The sequence below is a fragment of the Penicillium alfredii genome (genome assembly GCF_028826965.1).
Source record: "Penicillium alfredii strain IBT 34128 chromosome Unknown utg000004l_segment0_segment0, whole genome shotgun sequence".
NCBI lineage: Eukaryota > Fungi > Ascomycota > Eurotiomycetes > Eurotiales > Aspergillaceae > Penicillium > Penicillium alfredii.
Genome location: NW_026622701.1, coordinates 1,682,869 through 1,696,925, shown reverse-complemented (window position 1 = coordinate 1,696,925; position 14,057 = coordinate 1,682,869). Strand labels below are relative to the sequence as shown.

The 14,057-nt window shown below is 53.8% G+C and overlaps 5 protein-coding genes across 5 annotated transcripts; 2 read left to right on the top strand and 3 right to left on the bottom strand.

Moving 5' to 3' along the window:
• Positions 1-672: 672 nt before the first annotated feature.
• On the bottom strand, positions 673-2,322 carry hexA (putative Woronin body protein HexA; the record flags this gene model as incomplete). The annotated part of the gene is made up of 2 exons (XM_056652876.1): positions 673-1,669; positions 2,006-2,322. Coding segments are annotated over 2 exons (1,314 nt in total), but the record flags the coding sequence as incomplete, so codon positions are not given.
• A 1,532-nt stretch (positions 2,323-3,854) lies between these two features.
• NUU61_002293 (uncharacterized protein) lies at positions 3,855-8,121 on the bottom strand (the record flags this gene model as incomplete). The annotated part of the gene is made up of 3 exons (XM_056652875.1): positions 3,855-5,317; positions 5,359-8,023; positions 8,083-8,121. The coding sequence occupies 3 exons, from the start codon at positions 8,119-8,121 to the stop codon at positions 3,855-3,857; spliced, it is 4,167 nt and encodes a 1,388-aa protein (XP_056513942.1).
• A 1,371-nt stretch (positions 8,122-9,492) lies between these two features.
• On the top strand, positions 9,493-10,722 carry NUU61_002292 (alpha/beta fold hydrolase; the record flags this gene model as incomplete). The annotated part of the gene is made up of 1 exon (XM_056652874.1): positions 9,493-10,722. One exon carries the CDS (start codon positions 9,493-9,495, stop codon positions 10,720-10,722), a length of 1,230 nt encoding a protein of 409 aa, XP_056513941.1.
• A 311-nt stretch (positions 10,723-11,033) lies between these two features.
• On the bottom strand, positions 11,034-11,924 carry NUU61_002291 (copper acquisition factor BIM1-like domain-containing protein; the record flags this gene model as incomplete). Its single annotated transcript, XM_056652873.1, has 3 exons — positions 11,034-11,243; positions 11,314-11,627; positions 11,708-11,924. The coding sequence occupies 3 exons, from the start codon at positions 11,922-11,924 to the stop codon at positions 11,034-11,036; spliced, it is 741 nt and encodes a 246-aa protein (XP_056513940.1).
• A 636-nt stretch (positions 11,925-12,560) lies between these two features.
• On the top strand, positions 12,561-13,536 carry NUU61_002290 (SRR1 family protein; the record flags this gene model as incomplete). Its single annotated transcript, XM_056652872.1, has 2 exons — positions 12,561-13,077; positions 13,187-13,536. 2 exons carry the CDS (start codon positions 12,561-12,563, stop codon positions 13,534-13,536), a joined length of 867 nt encoding a protein of 288 aa, XP_056513939.1.
• Between the last annotated feature and the right edge of the window lie 521 nt (positions 13,537-14,057).

Sequence of the window (14,057 nt, the reverse complement as noted above, 5' to 3'; positions counted from 1 at the left end):
ATTCTATAGTATTTGATTCAATTGGACAAGGTGGATAAATCGAGGAAGCAAAAGGTGGGATAGGGAAGAATGACGAACAAGTGTTGGTGAGAGCTGAGAGATATATATACTTCTAAAGCCACCCATAGACAACAAGCATGAATACAAACAGGAGACCACTAGAATTAGCAATTGAGCATTCAAATGTCTACTATTCAACCAATTACACCAAGCACTGTGAAATAATCCAATTTTTTTTTTTCATCTCATTGACAGCCAAAAAGACCTCTCTTGAGTGTGTCGGTGGATCAAAGCTGCAACAAGCATGCAGCATGCAGGGGTACGGACCGAGGCCAACACATAAGACAGAATCTTTGCTGCCCAACCATGGGGAACAGGGGATTCTTACATCCAGTACAGCATAGGAAATACTTAGTAAAACAAGACACTCAATCATACAGGCCCGAGGAATTGGCATTAGGATCGCTTAGGTACAGAGACGAAGCCTACATGAGTACACAGATATTGCATTGACATTTTCAGAGGCCACAAATCACATCCATCATAGAAAGAGATCGTCAGACAAAGGAAAGGAAAAAGTAAAATCACAATGGAAAAGAAAAAGAAAAGAGACCCAAGGAAATCATCACGCCAAACAGCCAACCCACTTCCCTCTTACAAGGAGAAGAGAATTTACAGACGGGAGCCGTGGATGACCTTGAAGTCGACAACGAGCTCGCGGCCACCGTCGTTGATGACGAGGGCACGGACGGACCCACGGCCATCGGCGAAGGCATCGCGGATACGCTTGAAGAGGCTGCCCTGGGGGATGACGGGCAGGCCCTGCTTGACGTCGCCGGTCTCGGTCATGGCGACCAGGCGGCTGTCGTCACGAAGGTCCAGGATGCGGTAGGTCTTGTAGACAGGGCCCAGCATGGTCTGGACAACCACCGAGGGCGAGGGGTTGGCCACGAAGCTCGACTCCTCCTGCAGCTGGCGGGTGAACAGGTCGACACCCAGGTAGCGGTGCTGGCCGGTCTGGGGCGACACCGAGATACGGATCACCTGGCAGGGACGGCCCTGCAGGATGAGGATGTCGCCAATGCGGATGAAGTGGCAGGGGATGGGGACGGTCTCGCCGGTCGAGCCACGGCTGCGAGGCTCGACGATGCGGACCTCCTCACGGACACCGTCGCTGTAGCGGGCCGGGCCGCCCTCACCACCGACGACGACCTCTTCACGGTCGTGATGGTGGAGGGGATGGAGGATGCGGTCAGCAGCACGCTCAACGCCGCGGCGGAACGAGTGGTAGTGACCCTCGTCGTCGTAGTAACCCATCTTGCGAGGAGTAGAGTCGGAGACGGTGGACTGAGAAACCCGGACTTCGGTCGGGGCGGCGTAGCGAGAACGGCTGGGCTGGTACTCGACCTCGCGGCGAGAGTACGACTCAGGAGCCTGGTAGTCGACGCGCTGGGGCTGGTAACTGCGGTCGAACGAGACGTCGGCGGACTGGGTCCGGTAGTCGTACGAGTCTACGGGCTGGTAAGGCCGGTCGTAAGAGACGTTGTAGTCGTAGGTGGGAGAGGTACGGCGACGGTACTCTCTTTCAGTGACGTCGAGCTGGTCCTCGACGGCTTGATCGTAGACTGGAGTGCGGTCCTCGTAACGGACAGGCTCACGGTAGGGGTAGCTAAAGATGAAATCTTAGTCGAGGCCCAACACGGTCGACATGTAAACATATAAACAAAAAAAAAAAAAAAAAAAAGAGCCCGTCACCGCTCATTGGGGGAAAAGTGGGTTTTGTTTTGTTTTCGGTGACACGTAATTTAGTCCCCGACTAAATCCCGTCACGCCTCTAGACCCGGATGGGGGAGCCGACAACAAATAGTGCTCCATCCACGACTCCACCATGGCGTCCATGGAGCCATTCGAGTGGTTAACAAGTGGATCCTCGGTCCAAACAGGCCCCAGAAAAACAAAACAAAAGAAAACAAAAACAAAAACAAAAAAAAAAACCCGCACGTACCGTTCACGAGTAAGATCGACCTCGGCGGAGTAGTTTCGCTCGACGTGGCGCGGCGAACGATCTTCTTGGATGCGGAAATCGACTTCTTCCTTTCCGTGAACACGGGGGTCAGGGAGAGGGGCAGATCCTCGAGTATCTTCCCGTTCGACGCCTGAAGTGCGATCGAGATTGACTTCTCCCTCTACTCTCGTCTGAGTAGTTTCAGAGACAGCGTCACTCCGGTACGACGACGGGAAGACACTGAAGGGTATAGGGACGCGGGCGTCAAAGTCCAGATTGGCTGTATTGCCGGCGTCTTTTCTCGAAACGCTTTCGAACTGTCGCGAAACAACTCGAAAGACGAGACAAGAAAAGACTTAAAGGGGGAAAAGTCTTTCTCGGGGAGGTTAGAAGAGGATAGAAGATCTGGAGAGATCTAAGATGATTGGAATGTGTGATAAGCTTGAAAAAAAGAGGAATGGAAGGAATGGAAAGAGAAGATGAAGGGGTGGCGGAGAGCTGCGATTATTTATGGCGCGCTTTGTTTACGCCTACCGCTTCGGGTTGTCGATCGGCCGAGGTTCGATGAGAAGCGCTACGAGATCTTCTTTATTTCTGCTACTTTCTGAGCGAATCAATTGCTACTATCTGAACAGGAAAAGTATTCTCTGTCTCTTCAATTCCTACTGATTATTTTATTCATTCTTTTTTTTTTTCGCTGAAATTCCCTGGTCTTTTGCTCTGTACAGTTGATTTCCTCAAAATTACCACATCCACCTTCACAGGAGGTTGGCCAGCTTGGCGCGTCCGTCGCCAGGGCAACGCCGGGTCCAATCGGCAAGATCTTGGCGATCTCCCATGTGTTTGTCGCATTCTCCCAAGTACCCGGTACCTGCCCCAGACCCTTCACAGGGGTACTGAGGGTAGGTATCATCTACTTTGCACCACTTGTCGCATCCTGTACTTTGTATGCTCTCTTCTCCACTTGATTTATCCCCCCTGTACAGTTGGGCCGATATCCCAGCACTACCCAGCCTCTAGAAATAAGAAACAAAAATTACATGGCTCTGGTGCAGCTGTATGGGGCGCTTCCTGCAGGTTCTAGCGTGTCTAGACCTCGTAAGCAAAAAACAAAAATGAGGCTGGGAGAAGACACCGCTGGCCTCACCGAATGTCGCGGGGGGCTGGTTGCTGGGGCAAGCCTTCCCCCGTCTCCACAGGCGATCGCGAGCTTGATCCATTTCAGCACGGGCCCGAGGTTGCTTGTGCATTCATGGAATCATGGACAAGATGGACAAGGAAAATAATATTATAATTGTAAGCGGAGCAGTAGATATGTGTCAATTGAGCCGAGTGCACCCAATTCCTCCCATTACGATCCATTAAGATCCATTCCGGTGAAACTCTATCAAACACGTCTAGAAAGATATCCCTTCTCAGGGGCTAGAAACAACCATGATAACGAGGGCCATAGTACAAAGGGGGTGGGGGTCGGAACAGAACGAGGGTATCAAAAGAGAGTCACACCGGGTCCAATACAACGCCAAAAGAAGGATAGAATGTGGTCCAACCACTACAGTGTGCAAAGAGCACAAACGAATGTCGAAAAGACAAGAAATCCCACACCTGGGGAAGAACAAGACACGAGGCCGTATACCGGTCATTAAAGATTAATTCATGTCGGAATAGAATCAGTCCGGGGTCAAGCCACACCTCAGCAGAGGCACCCAAACAGGCTCTCTGAAACATGTGTGGCTCCGAGAAATTCAAAATCAACAGAGAAAGAAAGATGGTAGACATTAAAAGGCGTATAAAAGCGGTATCTCAAATCTTTTGTGCATCGGTAACACAAAACAAAGAACATTCCAGATTAAGCTCGGAGACCGAGTGCTTTGCGAAGAAAAGGAAAGCGTTTCTTGCGTCCAGATCCAGAGATCACCACATCGCGCGCCGAGGGACCGTGTTCATCGGTGACATCGGTGACATCGGAGTTGTCGTCGTTCGAAATTGGGCCAGAGCGGGCAGTCCGGGGCGACTCGGGCTCTGCGACGGGAGAGACACGGGATGCCTGGCCTCCGTTTATTATAAGGCTGCTGTTGCGTCTCGCATGGTCTGCTGCCGGCTCAGCTTGTTTGCCGCGGAGAGGGGACGAGGGAGAATTGTGATTCTGCTCGGCCGCGGCGGGCTGAGGGATGTGTTCATCCTTGGATTCAGGGCGGAGCGGCCACGAATCATTACCCGTTGGTGGCTTGGGGTTCTTCTTCAAGAGCTTCGAGGACGAATTCGGCTCGGCGTCAGCAGCAGCCGCTGGTGTCCCGGTGCCGTGGGCTCCATTCACCATGGTCTCGCCCCGCAAGTGCTCGCGTTCCAGACGTGATCGCTCCAGTGGCGTGTCCCTTCTGGAAGGGCTCTCGACGTCTGCTTTGCGGATCCGATGCTCGGGGTTCTTAGGTTTCTTAAGGCCGAGTCGGGTGAGAATCCCGGGCTTGCGGCCGCGAGGCGGTTGCATCAAGAACTCCTCGAGTTCCCTTTGCGTCATGCCACGCTGCCGAGCCACAGCAGCCATCCCCGACATACCATGCCCAGTGTTTGTGTCGCGAGACCCCGGTGGAGTCGGCTCCAGGGGCGCTGCAACTATTGGTTGGGATTGTTGCCGCCGATCTTCCTCGGAGCTGTCTTCCAGCTCAGTCGAATCGCCATCGTGGGCACCCTTACGGCGTGGAATACCGCGAACGGGCCGGAGCGTGTTACTGCCCGGTTCATCTTCATCACTGGAGTCAGCAAAGCGACTGCGGAAGACCTGGGGCCGATCCTCGTCACCCTCGTCATCTGAATCTCTGAAACGGGAGGCACGCGTCGATTTGGGACCTGACTTGCCAGGTTTCGTCCTCGGGGCTCTTTTGTTTGTAGAGAAGAACGAGTACCGCTCCCCACCAGCACCGGGACCCCGAAGAGTCTTTCGCATTGTGCCCGTTGATGAGCCAGCGGACAGTGGGCGATGTTCAGTGGGAGACTCCACTCGGTTCGAAGGAGATTGTACCCGAACTTGACCACCAGCTCTCATGGTCCGTCGCATGGAATGCGGGCCATCTTCACGGGGCGAAGGGGTGGAGCGTTTGAAGCTGCTGGAGGAATCGCTCCCATTTGACAAAGTGCGGCGAAGATGATTGGGAAACCCAGCAGATGCGCCTGGGCCACTCATTCTCTGGAAAGCCGGACCAAGGGAGACGGGTCGCGGTTTGCTCTTGGCAACCCCGGGGGAGCATTGTTGCTCGAGAACCGAGGATCTTGCAAGTAAGATGACCCATGGGCGTCCACAGACATAGGTCTGTTCTGTTTATCGGGATCTGTCCGAACGGTGCCATTCTGGGTACCGTTTTGGATACCATTCTGCTTCTTATAGGCTCGAGCCTTTGACTTGATGGGCAATGGTGGGTACGGGGATTCGAAGGGAAGCTTGGTAGGAGAAGTAGGAGACCCCTCTACCTGTCGATTAACCGATTCCTGGGTCGGCGTGACGGAGCGAGTTTCTTCAGATGCTTGGTTCGCCACGTCTCGCGTCTGACTGTCAACGATTGTAGCTCGATCAGCAGGTCGCGGAGTCGTGTCGCGACTCTCACTGATGGTTCTCAATGCTCCTGTAGCCCGCGGCATTGGCCGACCATCGAGGATGGCATTGATGGACCCAAACCCATCGCCATCAAAATCTTCGGCAGCATCGCTGTAGACACTATCCCCGGACTCACCTTCGGTGTCCATATCATCCAACTTTGGAACGGCGCTTGCCACAGGCGCGGCCTTGGTTGCATTTGCTGCACCCTTGAGGTTGCGGTCTGAGTTAGGCGGCGGGAAACCACCAGGGACTTTGTACTGTTCGAGGCTCGACCGTGGCTGCTCAAGGCTTGACCTGTGGCTTTCAGGCTGCGGTGTAGCAGGTTGCACAGCGATAGCAGGCACCGACAGCTGCGAATCCACGCCGGAATAGGGCTGCTTCTCGGCGAAGCTAATGACCGCTGCCCCGTCGGGCTTCACACCGGAACCGGTCGTTTGAGTTGGGGATGAACCGCCGTTGACAGACTTTTGCTCGAGGGAATCGACCACATGCGGTTTTGGTTGTTCTTTGTGCTGGTCCTTCAGAAGGATTCCCCCAAAGGTGTGGTCGTTGGAGAAGGAAAAGCCCGGGGTGCTGGCCACAGGGGATTCAGAAGAGGTGGTCGAATCATTGTCGCTGAATTCTTGAGTTTTTGGACCCTGGAAGCCGGCCTCCCGGTTTCGAACGCTACCGAACGATGGGAGCACCGGCCGGGGCTTCAAAACCTCATCAAAGAAGTCGTCGCCCGTCGCATTTTCTACTGGCGACGATTTTTTCTTGCCAACTCCGAACCAACTCATTCGGGACTTGGCTTTCCCAGGTGGCGACTCGGGGATGTATTCTTCAGGAGAGGTAGGAGGGCTGGCCGCGACACCGACAATTTCCGCCTCGTCGTCAAAGCTGACCTTGACAGGCTTCTTTCTCGCGCCCACCCGGGGTCCTTCGTCCGAGGCCACCGAGGTACCATCCGAAATTTCGCTGGGTGGAGGAATGCCTCGACCAGCAACCCCAGTTTTTCTGTCTGGCGATAATGAGTTGCCTCGAGGATGCTTCAAAGCCGATTTTCCAGGAGACACAGATCTCGGCGGAGGCTCGTGCATTTGGTCGCCAGTGGTGACCGAAAGCCACTTCGAAAAACGCGCAGATCGGCCAGGGCTACTTGATTGTCGGATATCTGGTTGCGGGGCAGGGCTGTATTCGGCCGAAGAGACTGACTGAGGCGACGACAAGGCCTCGACGTGATCGACAGTTGGCGATGCGCTCGCTAACCGGATTCCACCCTCCCGGGCATTGGCGATATTGGTGTTCGCCTCCTCGCCTTCCGGCTCGGGCTGTTCTGGGACTGCAGACGGCCACCGTTCGGGGACGGCTCGAGAAGACGGGTGCTCCGTTGCCGAGCTTGTGACCACGCTAGGCCGTACATTACCCACACGAGAGTCCAACGAGTTAGTCGCCAAAGGTCTTTCGCTCGTTCGCTCAGCCTGCGTATGCACATGGTCGACCCGCGCATTACTTTTCTGTGGGCTGACTGCCTGAGCGGCAGCGAGAGCAGTACCAACCGAAGGAGTAACCGCAGACTTGTTTTCGACATGGTTCCCTCCTGCACCGCCTGGTACATGCGACCTTGCTCTCCCGTTGACTGGTTTATCAGAAGAATGAGAAATAGACTGCTGGATACTAGTCACGTCCGATGAAGGCAGCTCGCGAGCCGCAGCTTCATCCAGATTCATCGGGCGATTCTCAAACGAATTCGGAGAGTTTGGGCGCACGCCCATCGGGTACGAGAAATTCACCGAACCCCGGCTGACGGGTCGCTCTACCTCAGGAACCGTGCTGAGGCTGGTTACCCTGTGATGGGGAGCGGAGTGCGCAGCGGACCCCCTGTCACGTTCCCGGTCCACACTCACGCCGCGCACCCCAGAGCGTTGCGGAGACTTTGGCGATCCCGGGGGCAACCGTGCCGTCGGCTCCATGCTCACAGCGCGCCGGCTCGGAAGCTTTCGCGGTTCATACTGCGCCGGCAGGGATGGCAATGGAGGCACATCGACGGGGCCGGAGCTGCTAATCGGACGATGGGGCGATTGCTCGCGAAAAGTCCGGGCCGTCATTGAACTCGAGCTGTTCGATCGACGAAGAGTCCCACTGACACTCGCTGACCGACGAGTGACGATCGGGCTCGCTTGGGACTGAGTCGAGGCCCGCCGCTGCACCATCCGCTTGGTTTGGACATCTTCTACGGGCGTCGGGGTGGGCGAGAGGTTGCGCAGGGCTGCCGCGGCCGCGGCGGAGGATAGGCTGCTCGAGGATGGCTGTGACTGCAGGAAGGCATGGCTGGCGGCGGACTGCGCAGATTGGGAGGCCGGTGTGGGGAGTGGCTGGAGAGCAGAAGGCGTAGAGGTTAGCTTGTGGCCTGGCACGGGTGGTTCCATCGGCAGAATTCGATCCTCCTGGGTTTGGTAGAACGCAAGGATGATGAAACATCCTCATCGCTCTCTGGGACACGCACCTGGTGATGAGAAGAGCTTCGCTTGCGACGGCTAAACATGATTGCACGGACTCCTGGGGGATGGCCGGCCGGACACTGCGCAAAGCAGCGCCGGGGTTGATCCGGACGTGTAGCGGAAGGGCAGGGTAGAATTGAGGGTCAAATCTAGACAAGGCCCTCGAGTGATGATGCGATGACAGCTATAGGAGGTGGGAGAATTGGGCGATGCAGAAAGCGAGGGGAGCCGATCGGCATGCAGACTTGAGGGGGAGAGTGTGTTCGAGAGCTACTGGAAACGAGGCCAGAGTGGAAATTTGAATGAGCTAAGGCTCGGCAGAAAAAAGAAAGAAAGAAAAGAAGAGAAAAGAAGGCCAAAAAAGTCAAAGAGAAAAAAATGAAGTTGCATGCAGAGTCGAAGATGGGAACTTGCGTCATGACTTGGGGTTTGGCCGTGGGTCAGGCACTCGGGAATCAGGAACATCGATGCCTGTTGGGGGACCGCCATAGTAATGGAATTCATGAAGAATTCATGAACAGTTGATATGAGATGATATTCTAATTTAGACATCTACTCTACTGTTGGCAGTTCATTTCGATGAATTACCATTACCAAATATCGCCAATTTCATGATCTTCATGGGGAAATCAAGAATTTGTCCAAGGCCATGCCCTAGCGAGATGGCTGACTGACTATCAAATGAGATATCTACTGGGATGAAAAACTAATGTCTTCTTTCCAACGGCGCCTGCTAAAAAATATGTTCTCGAATATCCCTCATGGTCTCCGAGCCCCAGATCACAGAGTATGACGGAACCCTCCACCCTAGGCATCCACTAGGAACATACAGAATTCCGGCGTTGGTTTAGTTGTCCCTATTTAAAATAATATGCAGACTGTCCCAATTACTTAGGTTATAGATTATTGGATTACAGTGTTTCATTCTACACAGAAAACCTGACTCGATGGAGCCTGTCCTAGTCCCAGCATGGTTCCTCTGAATCAGCTAAACATTTTACATCTGTACATCAATACCTCTCTACCAGGGGCCAGGGGAACAGATAACTAGAACGTGGAATGCATTGTCCCAAACTTCATATTCACACTTGTTGTCGAAGTAGATAGCTCGGGTTCTACATAAAACCGTATTTCTATAAACTGACCCAGAACCAGCCATATTACCAAAGGTCTATAAAATTCTAGTTTATGCTGAAGTCCGAATAAGATAACTATCAGCAGTTAGTGAACCAGCAATACATATGGTTGAACCCCACCTCGCTGGTCTTGGTATAACCGAGGCAATACTGGAAGAACAGGGAAGAGAGAACAGGCTGATAGTTTGCCCGAGTAGGTATAAAGCAGGACCACACGCATAACCTACAGCCAAACCTATGCTATGACCAACATCTATCACACCCCTAAATAATCCCACAATGCCAGAACCCCCGCTCCCACTCCCCGCAGGCATCACCAGCCGCTACATCCGCACCAACGACCTAACCTTCCACGTGCTAGAAGCCGGGCGGGTCCATAACAACAACCGCCCCCTAATAATCCTACTACACGGATTCCCCGAAATCGCCTACTCCTGGCGGCACGTACTCCCAAAGCTTGCCGCAGCCGGCTTCCACGCCGTAGCGCCCGACCAGCGCGGCTTCGGACGCACCGTCGGCTGGGACACGCGCGGGTATTCCAGCGCGGACGTGGGCAGCTTCTCGCTGACGAGCCTCGTGCGCGACGTCGTACTGCTGGTGTATGCGCTGGGGTACCGGGCTGTGCGGAGTGTTGTCGGACATGACTGCGGCGCGATGGCGGCGGCGATGTGTGCACTGGCACGGCCGGATTTCTTTCAGAGTGTCGTGTTGATGAGCCATCCATTTAATGGGAGTCCTGATTTGCCGTTTGGGACTGCTGATGATCTTTCTGGGGGAGCCCTCTCGGAAGAGACAGGACCAAAAGAAGGAGAAAAGGCAGGAGAAAGGGGAGAAGCAGGAGTTGATATCCATACTGCACTGGCTCAGATCGGCCGCAAACACTACAAATGGTACTATTCGACCGCATCCGCAAACACGGACATGTCCTCGCTCTCCGCGCCAGAGCTGTACACCTTCCTGCGCGGCTACTTCCATCTCAAGAGCGGCTCCTGGCCCGGCAACCAGCACCCGCATCCCCTGCGCGAATGGTCAGCCCCGGAGCTGGCAAAGATGCCGGGCTACTACATCATGCCAGTGGACGCAACAATGCCAGCCGCCGTAGCACGAGATATAACTACAGACCCGACGCAGGGCCAAGCATCGCAGTCGTGGCTTCCAGACGCCGAGCTGGCTGTCTATGCAGCCGAGTACAGGCGCACGGGGTTCCAGGGTGGACTGAACTGGTACCGAGTTCGCACGACGGCAGGTGGGCGGTATTCGCGGGATGTCGAGGTGTTTGCGGGGAAGAAAATCGAGTCGCCTTGTGCGTTTATTTCTGGGAAGCTGGATTGGGGGATTTACCAGGAACCGGGGGCGCTGGAGAGAATGAGGGATGGGGTGTCGTGTGCGGATTTGAGGATTTTGAGGTTGCTGGATGGTGTTGGGCATTGGACACCGCAGGAGAGTCCGGATGAGGTTGTTCGTGCTATTGTTGATTTGGTTGGGGGATTGGATCGATGTGTAGAGTGAAAATCATAGATATGGATTTGATAGCTGAGACAACTGACTATTTGAGAAAACTACAATATCATGACCCACGAGAGGCCTGAGGGAGGGTAATTGTTTAATGGTCGACAATTAATAAACTCGGACTCCAACGCCATATATGACAAGCTGGAAACACGCCCTTAAAAGGATACAGTCCATCTCGTGCAAGGGGAAAGCAGAGCCTAGCTGGGACAAATTTTAGACATGAAAGAGCAGTGCAACCCAGGGTATGGAGCAGAAACTAGTCCAAAACGCACGCAAATGCAATTCAAAAATATCCCCAACACAGAGATCTACATTAGCGCGCCAAAGCCCGCCGCCAGTACGAGCGGTATCAATGCTAGGATCGAATGCCGCGGCGGCTGGAGCATAGCGGCGCCAGAGCCGATGGAGCTCGTGGTGAACATGTATTGGAAGGAGATGTCGCTGGAGTTGAAACAGTTGTCCTCGGTGATCTTGGTGATGTTCGGGTCGTGGACGTCGGCGAACTCGATATCGACGCACTGAAAGTTACAAAAGTTTAGTTAGCGTCTTATACTAGGAATTTAGGTTTTGCGTGGAAGGAAAACATACATTAAATAGTGCTGCGCCGTGCTGCGCCGCCTCCACCACCTGGATCGTCGCAAAGTCGCCAGGGCTCACGCTGAGATTCGCCGGCAAAGGAACCTGCGGCAGACAGAATGTACCCGGGTATGGCTCGTTGGACGGGCCACTGATCTGGAAGGGCTGGACGACGTTGTGGCTCATGTTCTCGGGGACCTCGCCCAGGCCGATATTGATGTAGATCAAGGCGGTTTCGTGGCCTGGGAACCAACCCGGTTGGATGGCGATGGCGCCGCCTTTGACGGGCCATTTGGTTCGGTTGGTTGATGTGGGCATGCCGCCGCCTGTCAAGGGTCAGATGTCAGGTGAAACATGGAAGTGTTGAGCAAAAAAAAAAAAAAAAAAGAAAAGATAATATTCTTACAGGGATAAATCCACTCCATGCCATAGGGATAGACCAATGACTTGTTCTGCGCATCATACGCAACCCCGAGGCCGTTCGTGTCTTGGACGGTGCCGTTGGTGTGTAGGTTGTTCCCTCGGTAGCCGGGGTATGTGATGACGGTGTGGGCGTGGGTGAAGCCGAGACATAACAGGACTACGAGGGTAGCCCATCGCGAGATAGATTGGGACATGATCATGGCGACGAGAATCGGAGTGATCCGTGTATGTGTATGTGTATGCGAACACAAGAGATAAAAGACCAGTCCGAGCAAAGCACTGGACTCAATCACCGGTGATTCGAGAATCTCATACACAATCTTCTGCAATCATTGATATATATGCAGTTCAATCAAGAGAGAAGTGGCCAAAAGACTGGAGCGTAGGCTGGTTAAGCTGGAATCGAAAAGAAGAAAGAAAAAGAAGCTCAAGCGCGAAGACATTGAGAAACTCGGTCTTTTTGAGGGGCATGGCGAGTCACAGAGCACCACCAGATGTGACTGGAAGTGCAGGACTGGGCGGATGTGACTGGCCTGCAAGTGCCATCACTTTGCTATGTCGATGGAGCACGGTGATTTGTCGAGACCAGGCGCCGGGGGGGACGCTAAGTGATGAGGGGGGCGCTTACTGAAGTGCTACAATTGAGAGAAGAGAGGTGACACGAATAGGATTATTCTTAGTGAGTGATAGATGATCATCCCAGAGAGTATAGAGTATACCCTGAACCCTGTCTCCAGGGCTGGTGAATGACGCACTTGTCAGCGCCAAGAACCCCCCCCCCCCCCCAAAGAGAAAATCAGTCGATCCGATGTAAAGCTGCCTCGCCAACCCTAGCGATGCCCCACACCGCGCGCAAAAGGCGCACTCCCCAGAAACGACTGCAAGTCACTGCCGACGATGGCTGGACTCATGTCACCAGCGGCAATAATGTGCGCCGGCTCCTGCGCAATGCCAACCACGCCCCCACACCGACCGGATCCCAACCCCACGATAACCACAACCACAACCCCGTGCTGACCCCGGCCGAGGCACCGAGTCGGTTGACGCTGTCAGAGCTGCAGGCACAGTACCGGGCTCATCGGGAGCGGTGGGAGGGCTCGGAGACGTGGTGGGGGCTGGCGGCTTATCTTGCGGAGAGATTGGGAGAAGAAGAAGAAGAAGAGAAGAGTTCAGCAGATGTGACGTCTTCTTCTTTGGCTTCCGCTTCAGCTTCATCTCACACCCCCGTGGATTCCATCATGTGCATCGGACTCGGTAGTCCGAGCGGATTCCTGCGCGATGGCTGGGTCGACCGGCGCAGTGTATCGCTATACCAGCTCGCAGCGCTGGCAAGCGTGAAAGACTATATAACTCGTTCGTGCTCCTTTTCTTTCTTTCTTTTTTTTCCTTTTCAACATACAACCAGAAGCAGTTATATCTACTTATATCTATACGATAAGCCCAGCTAACACATCTCCAACAGAAAAAAACCCCTCGATCCCAATCTACGCCCAAGACCCCGTCTTCAACACCCTCGACCATGCCCTCCTCGAGTCCCTGGGGATAAAAACCCTCCCCGACCCCGCCGCCTTCGACATCGTCACCCCCAAAACCCTCCTCTTCTGCCCCGGCGCCGAACGCCAGCACCTCGAGCGGCTGCTGCCCGCGCAGCCGGCGCTCGTGTTTGGGGGCCCGTTGGAGCAGAGCGACTCGGCGGAGATCGAGGCGTTTGTGGCGCGGACGGAGTCGCGTGCTTTGCGCGGGTTTGGGCCGCTGGAGCATGCTTTTTGGAAGATGAGGGTTTATTTTTGGAATGGCCCGAAAGAAATGTAACTCATTCATGAGTTTATTTTGGATTTTGGATTTGGATCAGAGAGCTTATGCATATACAGGCGTTTCAGGAAGCATCTAATCGACAATTTGGCTCAGCATTTTGCTCTTAGCACGAATATTAGATGTCCTAAAGTATAAGCAAGAGATCTAACCCTTGGTTTACTCACATACTAAGCAGTATCAACTTGACCACTAGCCAGGAATACTCAAACATGAGTAGAGACACCCTCAAAGAGAAACGTGCAACTAATCGTGGTATTTACATTAGGCCTAGCATAACCTGGAAGAAACTCAGCAACCCAACATACTACCCAGCAGAGATAACCAAGTAGCAATAAGAGACAAATTCCCATCTTGAAAAACAAAACCACCATTCAAATCCCAATAAGTGAGGACACAGCAGGCAAAAAAAAGGAAGAGACGCCAGTTGAACCAAACGGACAAGATGTAGCACGAAGGCAGTAAAAAAAAGTAAGCGCCCTGATCAGCAAAGATAAATCGACAGACACAAGCGCAGGATC